The sequence below is a fragment of the Micromys minutus genome, assembly GCF_963924665.1.
Source record: "Micromys minutus genome assembly, chromosome: X".
Classification (NCBI taxonomy): Eukaryota; Metazoa; Chordata; class Mammalia; order Rodentia; family Muridae; genus Micromys; species Micromys minutus.
Window position 1 is genome coordinate 13,429,298 of NC_137970.1, and position 25,898 is coordinate 13,455,195.

At 36.0% G+C, this 25,898-nt stretch overlaps 1 protein-coding gene across 4 annotated transcripts in view; it reads right to left on the bottom strand.

Moving 5' to 3' along the window:
* The window catches only part of SYTL5 (synaptotagmin like 5), a gene marked incomplete at both ends in the record, with an annotated part of 89,717 nt that extends 66,134 nt beyond the window's left edge, over positions 1–23,583 (bottom strand). For all 4 annotated transcript variants that reach the window (XM_080910292.1, XM_080910290.1, XM_080910291.1 and 1 more), the window contains 3 exons: positions 835–950; positions 13,636–13,845; positions 23,465–23,583. In XM_080910292.1, the coding sequence (XP_080766418.1) occupies positions 835–950; positions 13,636–13,845; positions 23,465–23,583 (445 nt within the window). The remainder of the gene's footprint in view (positions 1–834; positions 951–13,635; positions 13,846–23,464) is intronic.
* Positions 23,584–25,898: the final 2,315 nt, after the last annotated feature.

A 25,898-nucleotide genomic window follows, 5' to 3' on the forward strand; every position in this document is an offset into this window, starting at 1 on the left:
AAAGTGACACAGAGATCAGTTTGAAAGCTTCACCCATTCTCCCTTTATTACATAAATCATTCATGGGAAATATATACACAAGAAAGCTAAATTCAATAATGAACCAATTAGATTTGTAGTTTCGGTATACTGAAAAGCAGTCTCAATCTGGTTGTTCTTGGTATTTGGAGCCAGTATAATTCCTCATTTACTGAAACTTTCTTGCATATTTAAAGACCATTAGCTTATCATACTTGATAACTGTCCAATAAATGCTATTGACTCAATCTAATCATTATGAAAACCAAAAAATGCTTCTTGGTATTTTCTAATGCTCCCATTTGTGAGACTGGGACTTTAGAGTACAATGCTAGTGATTGGTTAGGAAACAGTAATTAGATTTTTAAAAATACCATTTCAAAAATCTGAAACTAAACCTGGTTAAAAAAAATCAAGCATTTCTTTTGAAATGGAGAGCACTTATTTCACCTGTTTTTGGTTGCTTTCTTAACTGTTTAGTAATACATGAGAAACACACAGGAAAAATTGTTCACTATGATGAGAATGGACGGCTTCTTTGAAAATCCCAGCACATCAGGCATGTGGAAATCAGTACAACGTTTATTTTCTACTGACTTCATTTGTATGATATTCAGTTTTATATTTCAGGCTACCAAATTATGAAATGTCCTAAGGGATTGAGGGAGGAAAATCCAACTGTGTTGACCTGCTTCATTTTCACAGGGAAGTTATTTAGCCAAACCAAATATCAGCTTACAGTCTTGGAGACAAGTGATCCCATTAGTTACCTGGATTTCTTCTTAAGATGGACTGACAAGTGATCCCATTAGTTACCTGGATTTCTTCTTAAGATGGACTGTCGAACAACATCAGTGCCCAGAACATTGACTTGCTTGAAACGCTTTGCCTTTTCTTCCAAGAACCATTCTCCACTTATGATCCTTAGCTGCCTGCTCATGAAGCAAAAGGAAGGTTCTCAAATTAAGTTATTGAGCTGCACCAACAACTTTCAAAAATCAGTTAGGTAAAAATGCTGACTATGGATAAAAGATCGTCGATATGGTAGACAACCAATACCTAGCTCCCTATGAGATAAAGGCATCAATAAGGGCCTGTTTGGAGAAGATCCCTTCATAGAATATAAACACTGGGCTAGAGTATAGAACAGGATGGACTATCAAAATACTCCAGGAGAATGGTAATTGGATGGATTCCAAAACAAGGGGAAAACTAATAGAGAGGAAGAAACAAAATCAAAATACCCATGTTAGGAATGTCTTCCTGGATTCCTTAATCATTTGGAGGTAAAAGGTAGGAAAGGATCCTTGAATAACCTTGTGCTGGTTGGGTTTTTTCAACTCAACACAAACTGTGTCACCTAGACAGGTGACCTGAAACTGATGGTCTACTTCCATCAGATTGGCTCAAGCATTTTCTTGACAGATGTTTGGCATGGCATGGTTTAGTCCACTGTGGTGATGTTACCCCTGGGAACTAAGACCCAGGTTACATAAAAATGAAAGCTGGGAAAGGCATGGAGAAAAAGCCAGTAAGGAACTTTCCTCTATGGTCACTGCTTCTGATCCTACTTGAGTAATGACCTGTCCTCCCTGGATGATGAGTGTGTTTGGGATGTATAAACCAAATAAACCATTTCCTCTTCAACTTGCCAATGGTCAATATTTTATCACAACAACAAAAACTAGGACTTGCCCTATCCATTTTTGAGCTGTACCTATAATAGCTATATGAAATCACCTATATTCCTTCTAGAAATGTCTGTGATCTTCCTCACTTTCACTTTTCTTACAACATAGAGAACTTTAAACTATTCTATTGGTATGTTAACTCACTGAGAGACAATCTTTATGTAATTCAACCTCCCCCTAACAATATTATAATAATAGGCTTTCAGTAGACTGTGCCTTCAAGTAATATTTTCTTTTTTTATTTTCTATACTCACAAATATTTGTTACACAAATGATGATATTAATTGAAGTATTTTCACTGCTCGTGTATTGCATATAAGTGATACTTATCTATACTTCTTCAAGTTACAAATTTTACTTGAAACAGATGACTTCCTTTGCCATTTAAAGACTTTTTCTTCTTTCCACATCTTCACAACAAACCTAATTGTCAGTGACATGAAGGAAAAAGCCTTGGCTTGTTAGGATACTCTTTCTAGAAGTAATATCTGGTATTGTACTTTGTAAATATGAAATGAATCAAGATCCTTGGAATGCAACCCACAGCAGCTGTGCTGCTGTAAAGTTCATGCTGAAGTTTACAATAAAGACTTATTACAGCCTCAAGAGTCATTAGGCATTCTAAAATTATTTCTAACTAAACATGAAAGAAATATCTTATAAGGGCATTAGCTGAGGACTGAAAACAGTCCTTAATTCAGGGTAATGTATTATTAAGGATACTATTGGGTAAATGAATTCGAGAGGATTATCGTAGAAAATGAGGTAGAAATGTAGGCCTGTGCTATGCAATAGCAACATTTAAATGCCATGCCAAGGAGCTGTGCTGCTGGAGGTAATAGGGAACTTACTCTAAAGTCCCCACTTGATGATACAATCTTTGGGGAAATGCAAAGAGAAATGAGAGACTAGCAAACTAATTAAGAAATCATTTGACAAGACAAGAATGATACAATGTAAATCAAGTATCTTGAGAATGAGACTGTGTAAATATTGGTGAGTCTGATACAGTGACTAAAGAGAGGCAGCTGAGAACCAAATAAAGGGAGCCTTATATCTAGATTTATTGACCAATCATACTTTAAAATCAGCATTTGAGTCCCAAGTAGAAAATGCATCCTGGAAGAATGTCAGCTTTATTCCTTACAATAATCAAAATTCTGCTTCTTACTATAAGAGACAGAGGCAGGATATAAGTGCACAACAGTTCTACTACAGGCTAAAATGATAAACTGTTAACATTATAGAAATTATACAGTGAAAATATGACCATAGCATGTACACCCCATACCTACCTCCTGATGGGCAGTTAACCTACTGAGTAGAGAAGACTGTATTTACTCATAACTCTAGAGACTTCAGAATGTACCAAATCTAAGGAAGATAAAAATCCATCAAAGGAATAAATATGAATACAATATCCTTGGATATATCTCAAGAGATGTAAGGATTTAGATACTACTTATAATACTTGTAAAAATACAGGTATTTGTGGAATGTTAATTTCTAAAGGTATTCTTTCAAGATTACTGTCAAACAGAAACCCATACTAATCTAATCAGATAGTACAGCTAGAATGGAGAGATTTTAAAATACTAAGACTGCCAGGGTCATTCATGTGGGTTCAAAGTAATCACATGAGCTGCTGAAAGCAAGGAAAACAAATAGAAGTAAAAAGAGACAGGGCAGAGTGGGAACTCAACAGAAGCAAATGGGAAAAAGGAGAGTAACTTAGCTGAGTGCTTGAAAACCATCTGAGGCAACACGCTCAGGCCATTTGCTACCAGGAACAGCGGAGATCCAGGGACACAGGCCAGGTACACAGAAGAGACAAGAACCAATCAATGACAAAAAGACCACGTATGATCACAGACAACAAGAAGGCAAGAGGAAAGTGAAGGAAGTTACCCAATGGAAACCAAGACATCCTGGCAACACCAGAACCAAGCTCTCCCATCACAGCAAGCAGAAGAATGCCAAACAATACAGAAAAAGAAGACTCAGACCTGAAATCATACCTCAAAATGATGAAGATCCTTAAACAAGAAGAACGGGATGAAATGCATAAAGAAACAGAAACTTTTAAACAGGAAACAAGAAAAACACTCAAAGAAGTCAAAGAACTAGAGGAAAACAGAACCAAAGAGATGAAGGAATTGAAGAAGGAATTTAAAATGGAATTGGAAAGAATAAAGAAAACACTATAAGAGACAACCCTGGAAGTAGAAAACCTAAAAAAGGAATCAGGAGTCACAGATGCAAGCATTTTGAATAGACTACAAGAGATGGAAGAGAGAACCTCAGGGGCCGAAGACAACACTGAAAACAGAAAAAACAGAGAAGATGCAAAAGCCAAAAAGCTCCTAAAACAAAATGTCCAGGAGATCCAGGACACAATGAAAAGACCAAACCTAAGGATAATAGGAATAGAAGAGGGTGAAGAATATAAACTAAGAGGCCCAGTAAATATCTTCAACAAAATCGTAGAAGAAAACTTGTCTACCCTTAAGAATGAGATGACCATGAGCATAAAAGAAGCCTACAGAACTCCAAATAGAGTGAAACAGAAAAGAAATTCCTCCCAACACATAATAGTCAAAACGCGAAGTGCCCAAAGCAAAGAAAGAATACTAAAAGCAGTAAGGGAAAAAGGTCATGTAACGTGAAGGCAGACTAATCAGAATCACACCCGACTTCTCAACAGAGACTATGAAAACTAGAAGATCCTGAACAGACATCATGCAGTCCCTAAGAGAACACAAGTGTCAGCCCAAGCTACAATAACCAGCAAAACTCTCAATCACAAAAACCATAGATGGAGAGACAAAGATATTCCAAAATAAAACTAAATTTACACAATATCTGACCACAAACCCAGCACCACAATGAATTATAGGTGGAAAACCCAATACAAGGAGGGAAACTACATCCTAGTTAAAAAAAAAAAAAAAGAATATACCTAAGCAAGAAAAACAAAAGAAGAAAGACACAAAGGCACAATTCTACTTCTAAAAGCAAAAATAGAAGGAAACAGTGACCACTATTCCTTAATATCTGTTAACATATAAATGGACTTAATTCCCCAATAAAAAGACATAGGTTACCAGACTGGATACATAAACAGAATCCAGCATTTTGCTACATACAGGAAACTCATCTCAGGGACAAAGACAGACACTATCTCAGACTAAAATGTTGGGGAAAAACCTTCCAAGCAAAAGGCCCCAAGAAACAAGCTGGAGTAGCTATTCCTATATCGAATAAAGTAGATTTTCAACCAAAAGTTGTCAAAAAAGTTAAGGAAGGACAGTTTTTACGCATTACAGAGAAAATTTGTTAGGAGGAACTCTCAATCCTTAACATATGTGCTCCAAACACAAGAGCACCCATATTCATAAAAGAAACCCTACTGAAACTCAAAAAATACATTGCACCCCATTCTCATCAATGGACAGATCATGGAAACAGAAACAGAACAAGGATGCAGTGAAATTAGCAGAGGTTATGAATCAATTGGAATTAATAGATAACTACAGAACATTTCATCCTAAAACAAAAGAATACACCTTCTTCTCAGTACCTCACATTGCCTTCTCCAAAATTGACCATATAATCAGTGACAAAACAAGTCTAAATAGATATAAGAAGACTGAAATACTCCTATGCATCCTATCAGATCACCATGGTCTAAGGCTGGTCTTTAATAACAACAGAGACAACAAAAATCCTATATACACATGGAAACTGAACAATGCTCTATTAAACAATAGCATGGTCAAAGAAGAAATAAAAAATAAGGATTTTATATAATTTAATGAAAATGAATAACACAACATACCCAAACCTATGGGATGCAATGAAAGCAGCACTGAGAGGAAAACTCATAGCTCTGAGTGCTTCCAAAAAGAGAGCATACAATAGCAACCTGACGGCACAGTTGAAAACTCTAGAACAAAAGGAAGCAGATATACCCAAGAGAAGTAGACAGCAAGAAATAATCAAACTCAGAGCAGAAATTGACCAAATAGAAACAAAAAGAAACCATTCAAAGAATCAATAAAACCAAGAACTGTTTCTTTGAGAAAATTAACAAGAGTGATAAACACTTAGCCATACTAACTAGAGGGCAAAGAGAGAGTATCCAAATTAACAAAATCAGATATGAAAGTGGAGACATAACAACTGAAACTGAGGAAATTTAATAAATCACCACATTCTACTACCAACAAAGCTGGAAAATCTGGAGGAAATGGATGAATTCCTAGACAGATACAAGATACTAAAGTTAAACCAGGACCAGGTAAACCATGTAAATAATCCCATAACACCTAAAGAAACAGAAGCAGTCATCAAAAACCTCCCAACCACACACACACACACACACACACACACACACACACACACACACACACACACAAACAGGTCTAGATGGGTTCAGTGCCAAATTCTATCAGACATTTATTGACGACCTAATACCAATACTTTCCAAACTATTACACAAAATAGAATAAGATGGAACACTACTTAACTCATTTTTTCAGGCTACAATAACCCTCATTTCTAAACCACACAAAGACCCTACAAGGAAAGAGAACCTAAAACCAATCTCACTTATGAACATTGATGCAAAAATACTCAACAAAATCCTTGCAAACAGAATCCAAGAACACATCAAAACGATCATTCACCATGACCAAGTAGGCATCATCCCTGGGATGCAGGGATGGTTTAATATATGGAAATCCATCAACATAATCCACCATATAAACAAACTCAAAAAAAAAAAAAAACCCACAGGGTCATCGCACTAGATGCTGAGAAAGCATTTGGCAAAATTCAACATCCCTTGAACAGAACAGGAATCCAAGGCCCATACCTAAACATAATAAAAAGCAATATGCTGCAAACCAATATTCAACATTAAATTTAACAGTGAGAAACTCGTAGCAATCACACTAAATTCAGGGACTAGACAAGGCTGACCACTCTCCCCCTACCCATTCAACATAGTACTGGAAGTCCTGGCCTAAGCAATTAGACAACAAAAGGAAATCAAAGGGATGAAAATTGGAAAGGAAGAAATAAAAACATCACTGTTTTCAGATGATATGATAGTGTATGTAAGTGACCCCAAAAATTCCAACAGAGAATTTCTACAGCTGATAAACAAGTTCAGCAAAGTGACTGGATATAAAATTAACACAAACAAATCAGTAGCCTTCCTCTACTCAAAGGACAAACGTGGAGAAAGAAATTAGGGAAAAGATACCCTTCACAATAGTCACAAAAAATATGAAATACTTTGGTGTGACTCTAACTAAGCAAGTGAAGGACCTGTATGACAAGAACTTCAAATCTCTAAAGAAGGAAATTGAGGAAGATCTCAGAAAATGGAAAGATCTCCCATGCTCATGGATTGGAAAGATCATCATTATAAAAATGGCCATCTTCCCAAAAGCAATCTACAGATTCAATGCAATCCCCATCAAAATTCTAACCCAATTCTTCATAGAATTGGAAAGAGCAATGTGCAATTTCATTTGGAATAACAAATGACCTAGAATAGTGAAATCCTTCCTCAACAACAAGAAAACATCTGCAGCAAACACCATCCCTGACCTCAAGCTATATTACAAGGCAATTGTGTTAAAAACTGCATGGTACTGGTACAGAGATAGGCACACTTATCAATGGAATAAAATAGAAGATCCAGAAATGAGCCCTCACATATATGGTCACTTGATTTTTGACAAAGGAGCTGTAAACATCCAATGGAAAAAGGACAGCCTTTTCAACAAATGGTGTTGGTCCAACTGGCACTCAGCATGCAGAAGAATGAAAATAGACCCTTTCTTATCTCCTTGTACAAAGCGCAAGTGCAAGAGGATCAAAGATCTCCACATTAAACCAGGTCCACTAAACTATTAGAAGAGAAAGTAGGGAAAACCTTAGAACATATAGGCACAGGAGAAATTTTCATGAACAGAACATCAATGGCTCGTGCTCTAAGGTCAAATATTGACAAATGGGACTTAATGAGATTGCAAAGTTTCTGTAAGGCTAAGGACACTGTCAAGAAAACAAAACAGTAGCCAACAACAGTTTGGGAAAAAATCATTACCAACTCCACATCAGATAGAGGCCCAATATCCAAGGTATACAAAGAACTCAAGAAGTTAGACACCAGAGAATCAAACAACCCTATTAAAAAATGGGGTACAGAGATAAACAAAAAGTTCTCAATTGAGGAATATTGAGTGGCTGAGAAGCTTCTAATGAAGTGCTCAACATCATTAGCCATCAGGGAAATGCAAGTCAAAACAACCCTGAGATTCCACCTCACAGTCAGAATGGCTAAGATCAAACATTCAAATGACAGCAGATGCTGGTGAGAATGCAGAGAAAGAGGAACACTTCTCCACTGTTGATGGGGTTGTAAACTGGTACAACCACTCAGGAAATCAGTCTGGTGATTCCTCAGCAAATTGGACATAGTACTACCTGAAGACCCAGTTATTCCACTTCTGGGCATTTACCCCAGAGACACTCCAACATTCAACAAAGTCACATGTACCTCAATATTCATAGCAGCCCTATTTATAATAGCCAGAAGCTAGAAAGTACTCAGATGTCCTTCAGTACAATAATAGATACAATAATTGTGGTATATTTACACAATGGAGTACTACTCAGCTATCAGAAACAATGACTTTATGAAATTCTTAAGAAAATGGATACATCTAGAGAATATCATCCTGAGTGAGATAACCCAGTCACAAAAGAACAGACATAATATGCAGTCACTGATAATTGGATACTAGCCTCAGAAAGCTCCGAACACCCCAGAAACAACTCACAGACTATATTAAGTTCAATAAAAAAGAAAATGAAAAACCATTATGCTTAATCTTTACACACCAAGAAAACTTTGACTATTTCCAGGTTACAACTTGTTTTACATGTACTTTATGCTCATTGTAACTAGTAAGATTTTAATGCATACTATCAAACCTTTAAAAAAATTAAGTAGTGACAAAAATGTATTCATATACTTTTATGCAAAAATGCTTTTAAAATCTGTATATTTATCTTTGTTTTTTGAATAAAGTTGTTTAATTAAAAAAAGAAAAAAGAAAACCATCTGAGGCGGTGTGCTACACTCTTGGGTTTTATGCGATTGTGTCTACGGGGTGTATGTGTGTATGTGTAAACAGTTTCCTCAAAGTTAGAAAGGTATGATGGCTGGTACTGTATTGATAAACCAAGTCTCATACTTTTTTCACCTGGCAATATCATCAGTAAAGGGTTTATGTTCCTGAACAACAAGGATTTTATGAGGGGATGATTATGTATCGAAGCTAAAAATAATCAGCACTTGCTTGGCATTTCAAATGAATGTGTACATATTTCCCCATGTGTGTGTACTGCAGGCCAAGTAGCAAGAGTAAGCGGTGAGAGAGAACAGAAAATAAATGTGACACTTGCTATAAGATTTCAGTCTGTCTGACATGTCACTGTAGTAATCAAATAATTCAAGGGTTGAAATAGACTCTGCTTCCTCAAAGTTGAACTCTGAAGAACACATTTGATCAAAATTACAGTGTGCTATACTTATCTGTGAACACTGATTGCTGACTATTAGAGAGTTCCAGTTTCATTTAACGTTAAATTCCTGGGGCTTACAAAGGGTTCCTTCACTTAGAAACTTACATAAATCTGAAAAACTTCTAATCTTTTTGGAATAGGACAATAGGTGGTATTGTTTAAAAAGACACAGGAACCAAAGCATTTTGGTTACTTACCTGTACTGTAGACACCACTAATAAGATATGCTTTATGAGATACGCTAAGATAATAGCTTCCATCTGCTTATTACAAGGAAGCTAGTTATGCTTATTTGTTATTTATAAATTCATTCACTACATAACACATATTTGTTTAATTTCTACTATGTGTCACAGATATTATGGATTGAAAGAACAAACGAGAGAAACACAAACACTCTGTCCATATAGATAGGGTGCTAAGCCTAGGTTCTTACTTTTCCACACCCCCCATGCAAAGAAACCCCTGTGCATAAGATGCTGAAACCAAAAACCACTTACAGATGAAAACACAAAAAACTTAGAGGTGAGGGAGGGAGACGAAAACAAAACTGAATTAGCTTCAACAGGCATAGCTTCCCTCTACCAATTCTTGCTATAAACGTTACCGTGCTTCAGAGATCAAACCCTGCCAAGGTAAACGACAATAAAGGCTGTTCTTCCAACTGATTAGAGCATGACTCATGTTATGACTCATCTCATCTCTTAGAGGTTAGGGTGGAAATTTCAATTTAATGGCCTATTAAACATGGAGACAGCCCAGTACGGCTGGAACATTTTCTTATCACAAACAAAGGACATTTACTGCCAATAAAATATCATTTATGCTTCCCTATTGAAAACCACTCCATGAATAGCAAACAGGATATCTCCAATACAGAAAGCTTTAGTGTCAGAGAGCACACAAACTACTAGCTTAAATATTAGAGAAACATTATTAATTTCTCAGTTAAAAAAGTAAGCTTGAACTTCCATATTTTAAATACTCATTCCCATTTATTACAGAAAAATATAAATATAGATAAGTTATTACTGGAGAATTGTATGAGTCATACATTGACAGCTATCATATCTTTAAAATGTCTAGAATGACCAAGAACTTCTTTGATGGGTTCAAAATAACCTAATAATCTTATTTTTATATTAATTTTTATATGAAACCATTGAAGGCATTCAATATTCTTTACCCATGGATCTTGCTCATTTCATACCAATAGGCTAACAACAAATGTAAGAGAGAATCGACAGGTAATGTAGATGAAAAGTTTTATTAAACATACAGATGTGTGGTTGGATTAAGTGAAGGTTTCACCAATGAAAAGGATGCAATTGGTTGTAAAATTTGTAATTAATATATCAATACTTCCTATGAAAAGTATGCTGTTCAATATCTTAATATTTATGCGTGCACATTCTAACAACTTGTATTTTTATGTGATAGGTAAATACATTGATTAAAGGGCAGACATAAATTTACATGGCTCTTATTTTTCTCCAACTTTATGTGGCCTCCAGCTTGACGTGCTTTAGCCAGAGACATTCATTCACCATTTCGAATTTCATTATCTTGTTCATCCATGCATCTGCTTATTGAACAACCACATACAGAGGACATACTTTAGTAGAGGAAGATAAATAAAAGAAATAGGTAGCAAATAATCTAAATTGGAATTACAAAAAAAAAAGATTCTTTCATTTTGGGTAGGTCATCTTTTAGAATAATCTTCAAACTTAACTCAACATATTGAGTTAATTTCTTGTTAACAAGACCTCAACAGATGCTGTCTTTCAGAGGAATGATATACTGAATCAGACCTTCAGTTACCATATATACTACTTAATAAGTGAATTGAGAAAAAACACAAGTCCACGGGTCTTGTGATTTAGTAATTACAACTATTATAGATAAAAGTAAGTGGTTTCTATTCTTCCTATATTGAAGTCTGAGGCTCCATGTAATAAATAAGGGATTTTGGAGTCTTAGGCCTCAGGTACTTTTGTCAAAACAAATGAGAGTCTGGGATATACAAGATAATAAACAGAAATAGGATAAAGGTGGGGATGCATACTAAGAGTCAAACCAGAGAGTATTGGATAAGAATTGGAGAAATAGGTATTGAGAAAATTCTCATCAATCCTTTGAATTTTCAGTTAAGAGATCCCTTGTGTGAGCAATTCTACTGAAATCAGGAACAAGACAAGGCTGTCCACTCTCACCATACCTATTCAATATAGTACTTGAAGTCTTAATTATAGCAGTAAGACAACTGAAGTAGATCAAGGAGATATAAATTGTAAAGGAAAAGTCAAAGTGTCCTTATTTACAGATGATATGATAGTATACAGAAGTGACCTTAAAAGTTCTATTGGGGAGTCTTCTACATCTGATAAATGTTTTAATGAAAGTAGCTGAATACAAAGTTAACTCAAAAAATCAGCAGGTCTCCTATATACAAATGACAGATGGATTGAGAAAAAAAATCAGGCAAACAATACCTTGTATAATAGCCACCCAAATATATAAATATCTTGGTGTAAATCTAACCAAGAAATTGAAGGACTTATATGACAAGAACTTCAAGTCTCTGAAGAAAGAAATTGAAGAAGATTATCAGAGGATAAAAATATATCTCATGCTCAAGGATTGGTATGATTAGTATAGTAAGAATGTCCATCCTTACAAAAGCAATATACAAATTCAATGCAGTGCAATTCTTATCAAAATTCTAGCACAATTCTTCAAACAACTTAAAAAGTACAATTCTAAGCTTCATATGGAAAAAAAAAAAAAACCCTAGGATAGCTCAATCAATTTTGAACATAAAAAGAACTTCTGAAATTTTCACCATCCATAATTTTAAGCTGTACTACAAAATTATAGTGATAAAAACAGCAAGGTATTGGCATAAAAACAGGCAAATTGGTTAATACAATCAAATTGAAGACCAGGACATTAATCCAAATAGGTATGAACACTTGATTTTTGATAAAGAATCCATAAATACAAAATAAAAAGAAATCATTTTCAGCAAATGGTGCTGGTCAAATTAAATATATGCTTGTAGGACAATGCAAATGTATCTGTACCTATTACCCTACACAAAACTTGACTCCAAATGGGTCAAAGACCTCAACATAAAACTGATACAATAAATTATAGAAAAGAGAAAGTAGGGAATAACTTTGAACTCATTGGCACAGGAGAAAAATTTCTGAACACAACACCAAGAACATAGAAACTAAGATAAAAGAATTAAGCACTGACAAAAATATTCATATAGTGTTATGCCAAAATGCCTTTAAAAATCCTTACATGTATCCCTCTTTTTTAAAATAAAGTTGTAAGAGAAAGAAAATGATTGATAAAAGGAACCTCATGAAACTGAAAAGCTTTAGTAATGCAAAGGAAACTGTCATTCAGATAAAGCATCAGCCTACAAAATGGGAAGATTTTTTTTTTAACCAACTTGGAGGACTAATATCTAATATATATAAAGAACTCAAGATACCACAAACTAGATTCCACAAAAATCCCCACAAATAATCCAATTAAAATGGGGACCAGATTCAAGTTCTCCATAGAGGAAACTCAAATGTCTAAGAAACACTTAAATGTTAAATATCCTTAGTCATCAGGGAATTGCAAATCAAAACTACTTTAAGATTCCATCTCATGCTGTCAGATTGGCTAAGATCAATAACACAAGTGACAACTCATGCTGGAGAGGTGTGGAGCAAGGGAAACATTCTTACATTGCTAGTGGGAGTGAATACTTATACAGTCACTATGGAAAGCAGTGGATCCTCTGTGCCTGTCTATTATCTGTCTCTGTCTCACACACACATACTACATGCATCTATACCATACCACACACACACACACACACAAACACACCATACTCATAACAGACACACCACATATTCACATTACACACACACCATATACCATACACACACACACACACACACACACACACACACACACACTCATACCACATACATGCTTGCAAACACACATTCATACATATCCACCACATTCATACCCTACATACTCACACCAAACCAGACTCATATCAGTCACTCCAAACACAACACACATACATAACACACATATGCTCATGCCATATATACAACACACATAAGCAGAGACACACACACACACAGACACACACACACACACACAATCTGTTAAGCCTATAACTAGGCTATGATTTTTCAATCTACCCCTTTCCCAGTTTAAAAGTCTTCCTCATTTCTCAATTTCCCATTTGAATCTTATCAATCATCAAATATGGATTTTGCATAGAGACAGAATACTCACGAGACTTTGGCACAGACAGTGCACTTCCAGCTGCCATCAAGTCCTGTGACTCGACACTCACTGCAAACCCTGAGTGAACAGGTTTGGCATGGATCTCCCCGGTCAAAGATGAGGCCAAGGGTTTTCAGACAGTGAACACAGACTCTACTGGTCTCTTGGTGAGTCTTCCCACTCCTACGCTTTGCTTCTAAAAGTTCATTTTTCAGCTTCCTGGTAAGAAAAAAAAAGGCACATTGAAAACACAGGAGATGGCTGATAGTCTTTAGTAGATTGGTGCAAAGCCTGACAATCTGACTTCAATGCCTGAAACCCACATGGTGGAACAAGAGAACCAACTCCTTCAATTTGTCCTCTGATCTCCATATCACATGAGAGGTGTGTGTGTGTGTGTGTGTGTGTGTGAGAGAGAGAGAGAGGGGGGGGGGGAGGGGGAGGAAAAGGGGGAGGCGGAGGAGGAGAGGGAAGAGAGAAGAGGAGAGGGGAGGGGAGGAGGAAGAGAGGGAGGGGAGGGAGGGGGAGGAGTGAGAGGAGAGGGAAAGGGAGGGGAGGTGAGGGGAGGGGAGAGGAGAGGGAGAAACCCAGCACACAAATAAATTCACAAATATAACTAAAATCTCTGCACAGGAGCACATCCTTCCTTATTTAAACATATTTTCATTTTGAACCATGGAATCAAAACCAAATCCTTTCAATGACTCCAATTTCTTTTCTCAGTGTCGGTGACCTTTGCAAATGGGTGGTTGAGTGAGTATTTGTGTTTCACTTTTGTCATTTTGCACCACCACAGTTTTTTATCAGCATGTATTCTCTTGTTCGAGCACCTTTGATCTTCCAGTTCTAGAAGTGTTCTCTATGTGTTCACATGATGAAAGACATTAAGCCAAATTGGTTCTTTCCTTAAGTAAAGCAATGAAGAGTGTAACTGTAACTATAAACATATTCTTCCCATTTAGTTCTTCAGTTCTTCCAACAGTGCCCATTAACCTTTCTGTCAGGCACATCTATTTCTGTGTCCAGGAAGCAATATAAATTAGGTGTCTAACTTCAGGCAATGATTTATCCACTTTTAAATCTCCTTTTTTTTCTAAAATAGGAAAAATTATAGTATCCAATATGGTTGTTTTTATGAGATAATAAAATTAAATTTCCTTGCTTGACCCCTGTCACATCAGTATTAAACACAGTCTATTTCAAAACTATTTGACAACAAATATATGTATCTGCCCTTTAGAAACTTGGAATTATAAGCCTAGTCCTTTCTTCAGAAGCAGCACTTAGGCAATTGTTGGGGACATTAAATATCAGGATCTGGTTTACTGGACCAAGATCTTAATTTTAAAATTCCAAATCCGCATTTTATCAAAATCTGTAATTGATGAGAGTATGAGAAGTGGAGCTTTGGACGCTGTTAACTAACCTGTCCACACAGATAGAAATACTGCTGTTCAAGTCTCTTACCCACCAATTTGAATACTACTAATTTTAGAGATACTCTGAGAACTGCTTGCTATGTGTAAAGTGTCTTTATTTGTTCTAGTATGCAGTCAGCTTTGACAAACACTACCCTAGAAGATTAGCTCTTTTCTATTTTGATTTTTCATTAAAATTATAACCATTCCTATAGGTTGTTGATCTCTTATCTTATTTTCAATGCACAAAAAAAAATCTCAAAACATTTTACATCTTTCATGCCATTTCCCTTTCACATTTATGATATTAAGTTTCATCAGACTCAATTAGATTAGCATCTTCCCAAGTACAGAAAGAACGACTATCTTTTCTTGACCTTGCTTGTCTATGGTTATAACTCAATGCTAGGCTATAAAGCAGTTGGATGTGGTGAATAGAGTTAGTTTGTCTTCTCAGAAAAAGTTCACACAGAGAACTGATAGAAACAAAGTAATTGAAATAACCATAAGTAGACAACAACCCTTGAGAGCAACCTTATTTGAATATGGTAATAGTTCATTGTGATAAGCAGAGGAACAAGGAGATTGGGGTGCAAATTCTCTCTTAGAAAAGAGCCTGCCATTTGGTACTTAAAGTTTAACCTCTTATCAGCTCCTTCTACTAGAATAGCTAGGCCCATGTGGGAAGTTAGGGTCATATACAAGTCAAACATCTGCTTTCAATTTTTTTATGGTTTACTTTACACACATTTATCTAGCAGTCTACCTTAACCCAGAATATGGTTACTTAGCATGAAAAGACTTGGGAGTCGGAATAGTAGACTGGAGGAAAGAAATTATGTAACATCTTAGTTGGGCAATCCCTAAGACAATTGACATTTATGATGCCAACTGCCTCTGAGACTTGTTACAAAATCTGGAAAGGATTTCTAATGAGTCAAGGATGTGGCTCAGCATATAATTGAACCTCCCAACAAGGTTAATGACAGGAACCCTGGGACCTACATAGTGGAAAAAGAGGATGAATTGTCACAAGTTGTCTTCTGACCCACATACCCTACCCATGTTGTGGCAGGCATGCTCTCAGACACATAAACACAAAATAAAGAAAATATGATGATCTTTAAGCATCAGTTATCGAGAATCTAAGGAACTTTAAAATTTTAACAATAACCAGGTAAGAACAAGTACTATCCCTTAACTTATGCTAGAGACTGGTGTAAGACCTAAGACCTTGTGCTGAATCAAGTGAAAAAGTTTAAAGATGATAGAACAGTACAAGTCAAGGACTCCAGGTCCCCCCCCTTAATAAACAATGTAATTGAGCTGTCACTCAAAACAAAATTTTATATTCATGAAGATATCTGAAAAATTTTCATATTGTTTAAATAATTAGCATAAGTCTGTATTTTTGTAGCCAAATCTCTTTCCAGCAAATCCGATAAGGACTCAGTAAATATTATCTCTTGCACTGTCCACTTGCAAGAGAGGTGCTCTTGGGATTTGCTTCAGCCCCTGCTACAGTGCCTTCAACCTTAAGCAAACTAAATCAAGTCTACAGCTGAAGTTTCAAACTCCATTAAGAAAGCAAAGGGGTACAACAAGAAAACCTACAATATCAATGAACCTGGACTCATAGGGGCTCACTGAGACTGAACCAACAACCAGAGAGCCTGCACTAACTCTGACACTCCGCATATATGACAGCTTGCTGTTTTTGTGGGACTCTGAACAGAGGGAGTGGAGGCTGTTTCTGACATGTTCGCTTGCTACTGGGGACTCTTTTCCTCCTAATGAGCTGCCTCATCTAACCTTGATATATGTACCTTAGTCTTATTACAGCTTATATGCCATGTTTGGATAGTATCCCTAGGAAGCCTGCCCTTTTCTGAAAGGACACAGAGGAGGAGTGAATAGGGGGGGAGGAGGTAGGGAAGTAGGGAAGGTGGATGATGAAAGGGGAAACTGATGTAGGGATGTAATACATAAGAGAATAAATTGATTTTAAAAACTAATCAAAGCTGATGGGATTGAATAAATGAATGGCAAATCAATAACAAGAGAGGAATCACAGCACTCATGACACGAAGGCAGGATAATATGCCAGAAGCATGATGCTGATGGCTCCTAACACTCCTTTGTTGATATTCACAGGTAGTGCCAGCCACTCTGGAGCCATTGTATATTTGCCTGAAGAAAATTCTGGGTGGATGGTGTCTTGTTCCTGTATTCTGAATGCGAAAATGTGAGCTTTTACACCCATAGTCTTATCAATATGGCTGCCTGAACGCAAGCTGAACAAGGACAACACCAGCGGGCAAGCCAAAGTGGCTAGGGGAAGCTAAAGAACATCCAACCATACAAAAAGAACTACAGGCAACTAAGTAATGCTGAGAGAAATAAGTCTTCCTTAGGGAAGGACATACCAACTAGTTATCCAATGCAAAATGGTCAGCCATGAAAGCATGCATACAAGTAACATTATACAAACAGAGCAAATTATGCTTAGCAATATATTTGTGTGTATATACACATATACACATATAACAAAAATCAATGAAAGGGGGATACAGATTTTAAAAAGAGCAAGGTGGAGTATGTATGCGGAAGGAGGAACCATGTAATTACATTGTAATCTCAAAAAAATATTTAAAAACCCTTAGATTTGGGGAGGGGTAGAAGGTATGGCTCAGTGGTAAAGTGCTTGCTTACCACACATGAGGCCCTGGGTTCCAATTCCAGCATGAAAAAAAATGGAACCCAATATATATAATACATAAATATATAATATATAAATATATAAATAATTTATATAATATATAAAAGGATATACATATACACACATAATTTTGGTTTTATAGCAGCTGCTTTAATAGATATAATAGATATAGTATGATAGATTTTATATAAACATTACACGGTATAGCTACAATAATGACACACAATCTTTATGTGTCAAGCCATTAACATTTGGGAAGCCATAAGAAAGGGGTAGTTTCCGTTCTATAGGCAAGAAAGCAGAAAGGCAGCTTGCTGTTGGTCAGGTGTTTAAAACAAATAAGCAAACTGCATTCTTTCTATGCACTAGTCTCCTCTTATAGGCTCTGTGATGCTAAATGGGTTCTGCTCAGAAAGGACACTATTTTGTGAATGCTGTCTTTCCTAGGGTGTAAAGCTATCCCGAGAACACTCAAATGTAAGCTACAATAATCAAGGATGCCAGTTTTATATCAACACAACACAAGCTGGAATTATTTGAAAAGTGTCTCAATTGAGAAAAGATTTCCATTAAGAGTGACCAGTAAGTAAGTTTGTGGTGAGTTTTCTTAGTGCCTGATATGGCAGGCCCAGTTCACTGTGAATGGTGTTGACCCTGGGTTCTAAAGAAACTGAACTGAGCAAACCGTGAGAAATAATCAGTAAGCAGCATTCCTCCATGGACTCTGCTACATTTCTTGCTTTTAGGTTCCTGTCCTGAAACCTGATAGAATGACCTGAGAATTGTAAGATGAAATAAATGTTCCCAACCACCAAGGTAGTTTTGATCATGCTGATTTAACACAGCGATAGAAACTCTAATTGAGACAGTTGCTACCCCACTCCACCCCCACACAAATAAGTAAAAGAGCAATAATGCTGGGAAAAAACAGTAGAATTAAGGGAAATAAATAAAATCACAGGAATACAAGGAAGAGTGTAAATAATGCCCGAATGCTATAAAAAGAACCCAGAGAATCATTATGGACATTCAAGGTACTTAAAAAGTGCATGTGTATGTATGTATGTATGTATGTATGTATGTAATGTATGTATGTATGTATGTATGTACGTATGTATGTAAGTAATGTATGTATGTATGTATGTGTATGTATGTATGTATGTATGTATGTATGTATGTATATGATTCTGCTTAACATGGCACCTTTGTTAAATGACTCCTCCTTCCCTGTTTTCCTTTCCCTAAGGAATTCAAGGTTTAATGGTGTAAAAAACATCACTAGGACTCAATCCCTTGGCTCAAGTTCTCCTTTTGGCAAACCCAACTTAAGACAAGTGTTTCAGTAAACAATATGACAAAGACAACCCATTACAAGTGTAAAGAAGTGAGAAATCAATCAGTACTACTTGGCAGTTTGCTGTTTATTAATTCTTGTCTAATATCACACAGGGAATTGATTTTATATGTAATTACCAAACTGAGTTTTTCACTTCAAAAGACCTGAAAACAACTATTGTATTGTGTTTTATCCTGACCATCAGAGGAATAAGGATGCTTCTTCTGAAAGGCATCTTTCCCGAACATCACAACAGCAAAACACCATCTTGATAATAGGATAAATTACGTAGAAAATACAGAGACAGGGAAAGAATCAGTACAGCAAGAAGTACGAAAATGCCATTTTCTTCAGAAACAACAAAGGATAAAATACTGGGCTTTAAAAATGGTTGCTATGACAAAGGGAAGAATAGGACTGACTTGATGGGAAAAAAAATGGGCATTTATGCAAAAAAAAGTTGAGATGCTTTAAAGAGAACACATTGCCCTTGAAAAGATCTTTTAAAGTCCTTCTGCTGCTGGTACAGGTACATACTGGAGAGTTACAGTTTTAGTTCTTACAGGTTTATAACACAAGTACATTTCTGAGATGTCTCTAAATTAAATTTATGCAAATGTGGGTTATTTTCACTATGTCAAGGAGAATGTGCACAGCAAAAATTTTCAGTACTTAATTCCCACATTTTAATCTTAAAGAAGATAATTCTGTGAATTCGTGTTGTCATAGATGAGACATTACAAAAAAAAAAACTTTTTTCTGGTTGTTGGCAGAAGTATATGGCATAGGAAAAGTGAAGCTAACATTTAATTACAATTCAATGGGGATTAAGAATAATAAGTGACTTAAATATGCATGTAAGATTTTGAAAGCATGCTTCTGAAAAAATGATTACTGGTAAATTTAGATTCTATAACAGGAAGATGAGATGTTCATTTTGAATAATAAAAACCAATACTTGAGATGAATATTCCTATTGATATCAAAAGGAATAATTATAATCTAAAATGTGAAATGTGACATTTAATAATAAACATTTACTTATATTACTTATTATAAAAAAGGCTACCTTCCCAAGAATACAAATGATATTATATATCTTCTTATGAACTGACCACTATTGGAGGTGGGAGGGGGCAAATATTTTTTAGTTTCCATTGCTAGCTCCAGTATTCAATAGTCATGTTCTGGATTACATATACTACAACACATTTTCTATGCAATTTACAGTAAAAAGAGTATAGCATTGTCCTGGCTATTGGTACAGATTATTTTCTGCTACCTAAAGGTTTGTCCTCAACATCAATTTTCCTTAAAGACAATACATTAAAAAGATAAAAGACTAAAATTGTCATACATGGAAGAAACAAACATGTACACTTTGATCTCTATACAGGTATTAGGAAGACAGATGATTTTCTTGTCTATTTCTATATCTATTATATGTATATTAATATAAATTATAAGTAAAATTTCATACTATATATCTCTACAGAGAGGTGTGCATGAATATATATACATTATTTATGACTATAGTAACATATATTTCAAACAAAAATTAGTTCAAGCATATATAAGTACATTTTGCAGTTTAATGTTTGACATATCTCCAAATATACATTGACAGTTAAACATCTCTTAAAAAAAGATTCTGTAAAATTAAATTTTATACATAAATGCTTTCTCTATATGGGATGTAACATGGAGTCAAACTGAAATTAGATACAATTTATATAAACATATATATATATATATACTAAGTTATATATATAATTTAATAATTTATTTATATTTTAATTATATATATACACTAAAATTAGTAGGTTCTGGGTGAGAGAACTTTTTCTTTATTATGCAGGGCTCATTAAAAGTTTGGGTTCCACTAATGTGTGTGTGTGTATGACTAAGGAGGTCAGAGGAGTCAGATCTACGAAATGCCAGAGTCATAAGGAAATGAGACCCCCTCACATGGGTACAGGGACTGGAACTCAGGTCCTCTGCCCAAGGAGCACATTCTTAACTCTTGTAAGGATTTATGTTAATGTATTAAGAAGCTTTATGACAATTCTATTAGGACCAGAATAAAATGTTTACCAGTCTAGACGTCCAGTTCAATATTTCTCTGGGATTTCTACAGAGGCAGTGAGTCCGCAGGCTTTTGAGAAGGTCAAACTTAATTCATTCTTGGTGGCAGAGTGATAAAATTTGGAGAAAACAAAACAGCTTTGCAGATTAAAAATTTATAGAGTATTGAAAGAATGTTATTCTTTGTACTGATTAGCCTCAGGAATGTATTATTCTTGAATTCACCTTTAATTTATTTGAACCAAATGTTTTGCTTGTTTTTCTCTACTCTTTCTCTTCCCACAGGACTGAAATGAAAGAATAAACTACTTTAAGGTAAACTAAAAGATGGAAGGCAGCTTCTGGGCTGGAGTGTATGAGTTATTAATGCACTAAGGTCAGGGCTTACTTAGTGGCCCATTCTAGTGGAACTAGACAAGCAGAACCAAACAAAAAAGTTGTGCTTTAGAGATGCAGTCATCTTTAAGAGTTCAACTTAAAGAACTTTCTGTCCTTCTTTAAATGTTTGGTAAAAGTCATAGTAACTTTGGATAATGGCATACAGCTAACAGGTCAGAATTGTCGTTAAATGCCAGACTAAAGAAATGTGTTCTGTTCTCTTCCATTTTACTGATGGAGAGTGGTAAGGCCATGGTGTGTTTTTAACAGGGTCATCCAAACAGCCATAGGTTTTTAAAAAGCACCTGTTGTGAAATGCTTCCAGACATTGCGTGGCCACTGATTCACTCAAAAACTGCAGCCAACTTTGATTATCAATAGAAGATCTGCACTAGTTTGGAAACATTCATTTTCTGTCATGAAGGTGTGGAGGGGATCACCAAGCCCTGCTCATCCCTGAGAATTTATAAACAATTAACAGTTCTTAGAGAAGAGAGGTCATGGGATCACCCCATGTTCTGGAATTAAAGGCTGCAGTGGAAGGAGCTGAGTTCACAAGTATATTTATAAGCTTCCTTACTCTTTTCAGCAGTGCTATGGGGAACAATGTTAGCATTATGGTTTTATTCATTACAAATCTAAACCAGAAGAATTGAGTGCAGTGCTATCCAATTCTTCTGTAAGTGGGACAAAATTACCAGAGATGATAAAATTAAAAAGAAAGATTTTAGCCTAGCAGTGGTGGTGCAAACTTTTAATCCCAGCAGATTAATTGGGAAGCAGAGGCAGGTGAATTTCTGAGTTCAAGGCCAACCTGGTCTACAGAGTGAGTTTTACCTCAGCCCAGGGATACATGGAGTTACCCTGTCTCAAAAAACAAACCAAAAACAAACAAAGAAAAAGCAACAAGAAAAAATAAACAAGAGAGAGAGAGAGAGAGAGAGAGAGAGAGAGAGAGAGAGAGAGAGAGAGAGAGGCAGAAAAGAAAAGATTTGTTTGAACTCAAAGGAATTTCACTCAATGCCTGCTTGGCCCTGCTTTTGTAGATTACAGCAACATTATATATGCCAACAGGAGCATGTAGTAAAGGATGTCTATATCTCATGGTAGTCTTGAGGATCATGCTTTCAGTGACTTAAAACCTCTAGCTAGATTCAGCCTCTTAAAGATTCTACTCCCTCCCAATTATGGTATCAGCTTGGGACAATGTCTTTCATATCTGAGCTCTTGGGGGACACTGTAGATCTGTCATGTTTGAATGTATGATGTCAGTATATATATGAGTTTGTATGTTTAAAAATTTGGTCCCCACATGGTGGCATTTGCTACAAGAGCTTGTAGAAGCCTTCTAGGTATCAGGCTTAACTGGTGAGTGTAGGGTGGCTCAGGTGAGAGTTGAGAGTGATAGGCCAACTCTGTTTCTAATCTGCTTTTCTGATACCACCACAGACAAAAAGGCTCCAGTCCATAATCTTTTCCTCGCCATGGTGAATGATATTTCTCTGAACTATGAGCCAAGTTAAAGCCTCCCTTTACTTTCCTGTATGAGCACAGTGATGTAACTATAATTAACAACACACTAAGTTGTTTACATGTTACATAAGCCATCCCAGAGTTGGTACTCAAAAGTGAGGAGTCTTTTTTTTTCATAGCTGCTAGGTCTGCTGTCAGCAAATGGGTGCCTTCATCTCACCAGTATTCTATTATTAGCTGATCTCCATCGTCTTTAGCTAAATAGCACAGAGCCAATGATATTTTCAAATATTTGAGCTACTTCTGGAAAGTCATAAAGTCCCTTATCAATATATGTCTCCAGTGTAACTGTCAAACTCCCCATCAAAATCACTGAAAAAAAAAAAAAGAGGAAAGCAGTTGAATAAGGGCAAAACAAATATACATCACCTTATCCTCTTGTCTTCCACTTTTTTCAAATATTCATCCCTCTTTAGGACTCCCAGAATCATTTCCTTCTCATGATCTAATAAAAATGACAGATTGATGAACTCTGAGTTCTTAGACATGGTAGTTCAGCAGCAGCTCTGTGTAGCGACGGTTGAATCTTCCAGAAAGTGAATGGATATTTCCTGTTGTTAAGGTTCCCTTTTGTCAGCCTAGTATCCAAGCTGTTCAACTTAAAGGGTTTTATTTCAAGGTCTCTGCAGATTTGCTGACAAGTGCTGGGTATTCCTTCACATTACAGAGAAAACATGTTCTACTGAGATTACAGTCCATGAAAAGCATCATTTGAACTGAAAACTTCTTTCAAAGCCTTTGCTGAGTAGACAGTCAGCAGCTAAGGTTCACTAATGATGCTGAACTTTGAGATCTCGAAAAGCTTCGGAACAGGACTCAATCCCCTCTGGGCCCAGAATGTAGGAAACGCTAAAAAAAAAAAAAAAAGTGATAAAGCAAAGGGGAGAAAAATTAATTCGGTCATACCACACATAGCACTTGTTCAACTACTTAATTTTTGATATATCAGTGTACTAGCTTAAACACAATTTTCAGATTAATAAAAATAAACAGACTGTGATGTGTGCACGTGTGTGTGTGTGTGTGTGTGTGTGTGTGTGTGTGTGTGTGTGTATTTGTGTTTATATAAGTCCCAGTTCTAGATAATCACTGTTAGAACAAATCCATTTCAAATAGAAGGAATAAGCATGCTAAAACTAGATGGACATGGGCTACTCCTCTTGATAATATAAGAAGCATACCAGGGCATAGATCATATCTTTATATTAGTTTTGTTCCTGGATTCTCTGATTATAACCACATAAGAATAATAATTCTTACAGTTGTTTGCTAGATTTGTGGATTGCTATCTTTCTAAGATACTGTTCCTCATGTTTCCTTCAAACCTATGCACTAAAAGCTATGCAGTTTCCTTGGCTCATATCAGACTTCTAGATATAACTACATATTCAAAGGCTGCTATGGGAAAACCTACTCATGAGATCAAACCAACCTAAAATGATAGTTGATTCAAATGGATAGGCTCTCCACCAGAGCCTCTTTATTATCTTTTATCATTTTATTATATATTCTTTGTATTTACATTTCAAATGTTATCCATTCGCCCCTACTTCCATTCCCCCCTTCCCTTGCTTCCAATAAGATACTCCCACTCCCAACCACCCTCTCCCACCTCAGCACCTTGGCATTTCCCTACACTGAGAAAACTAGTCTTCAGTGGACCAAAGGCTTCTACTCTTTCATTAATGCCAGACAATGCTGCCCTCTGCTACATATGCAACTGGAGCCATGGGTCTCTCCGTGTGTACTCTATGGTTGGTGGTTTAGTCCCTGGGAGCTCTGCAGGATTTGGTGAGCTGATGTTATTCTTCCCATGGAGCTAGAGAAAGGACTGAAAGAGCTGCATCCAGAGCCTTTTTAACTCTTCAAAGAGTTATACTCTTCAAAGAGTATGTGTTGTGTTCAGTGTGCATCAGCCAGAATTTCAAATGGAAATGGTTCAAACAGCCCACAAATTAGATCCATTTACTAATGTCCCAAGTCCCTCCAGACTGGATTTATATGAGGCCTTTTGCCAATCTCTAAAGACGATTATATTGTGGGGATTAGACATTAAGAGAAAGCAGCAAGGACAAAGGAGACCCTACAAAAAATGGAATGCTTGGGATTTTCTACCAGTGCCAGCTGCTATCTCCCCAAATAAAGTACACAACTTGCTTTTCCATCTTTGTGTGTCTCATCTGGTTTTAAGATGAAATAGAAAAGAATAAATAAACTGGAAATTCAGTGGCTGAATATGTCATCTTTCTAGTTAAAGTTTATTTGCAATGTACTTTAAGCTTAAAATGTCCAACTTAGTGTGTTCTACATGCATACTTTGCAAAATGTATTTTTTTAAATAGTTAAGGCATTGAAAATGCTTAAATTATACTAATAGTTATGCATGTCTTGACCTAAAAATACAAATATACATTTTCAAAATCTATGAGTTTGTCCTTCTGTGACTGAATAAATTAAGAGAAGGTTAACAAGAGGAAGCAGCAGGTAAAGTGCTTGCTATGAAGACTGGCAATCAGATCTCGGTCCCCAGGACCTACATGGTGGAAGTGGTGAACTGATTTCAGTGAGATGACCTATTCATGTGCTTTTATACCCAACCAACCACCCATACACAAAATAAATAAATGCCTGTGAAAATGAACAATGGACGAGAAGCAAACCATGAAATCAACAGAATTTAACAGAAACAAAATTGGATTAGTGGAGATTAACAATGGAATTCTTTTGCCCATATATAGATTAATATATAGATAACAGGCTAATATATTAATACCTGGGTTGGTATATAAATGATGATAAAATA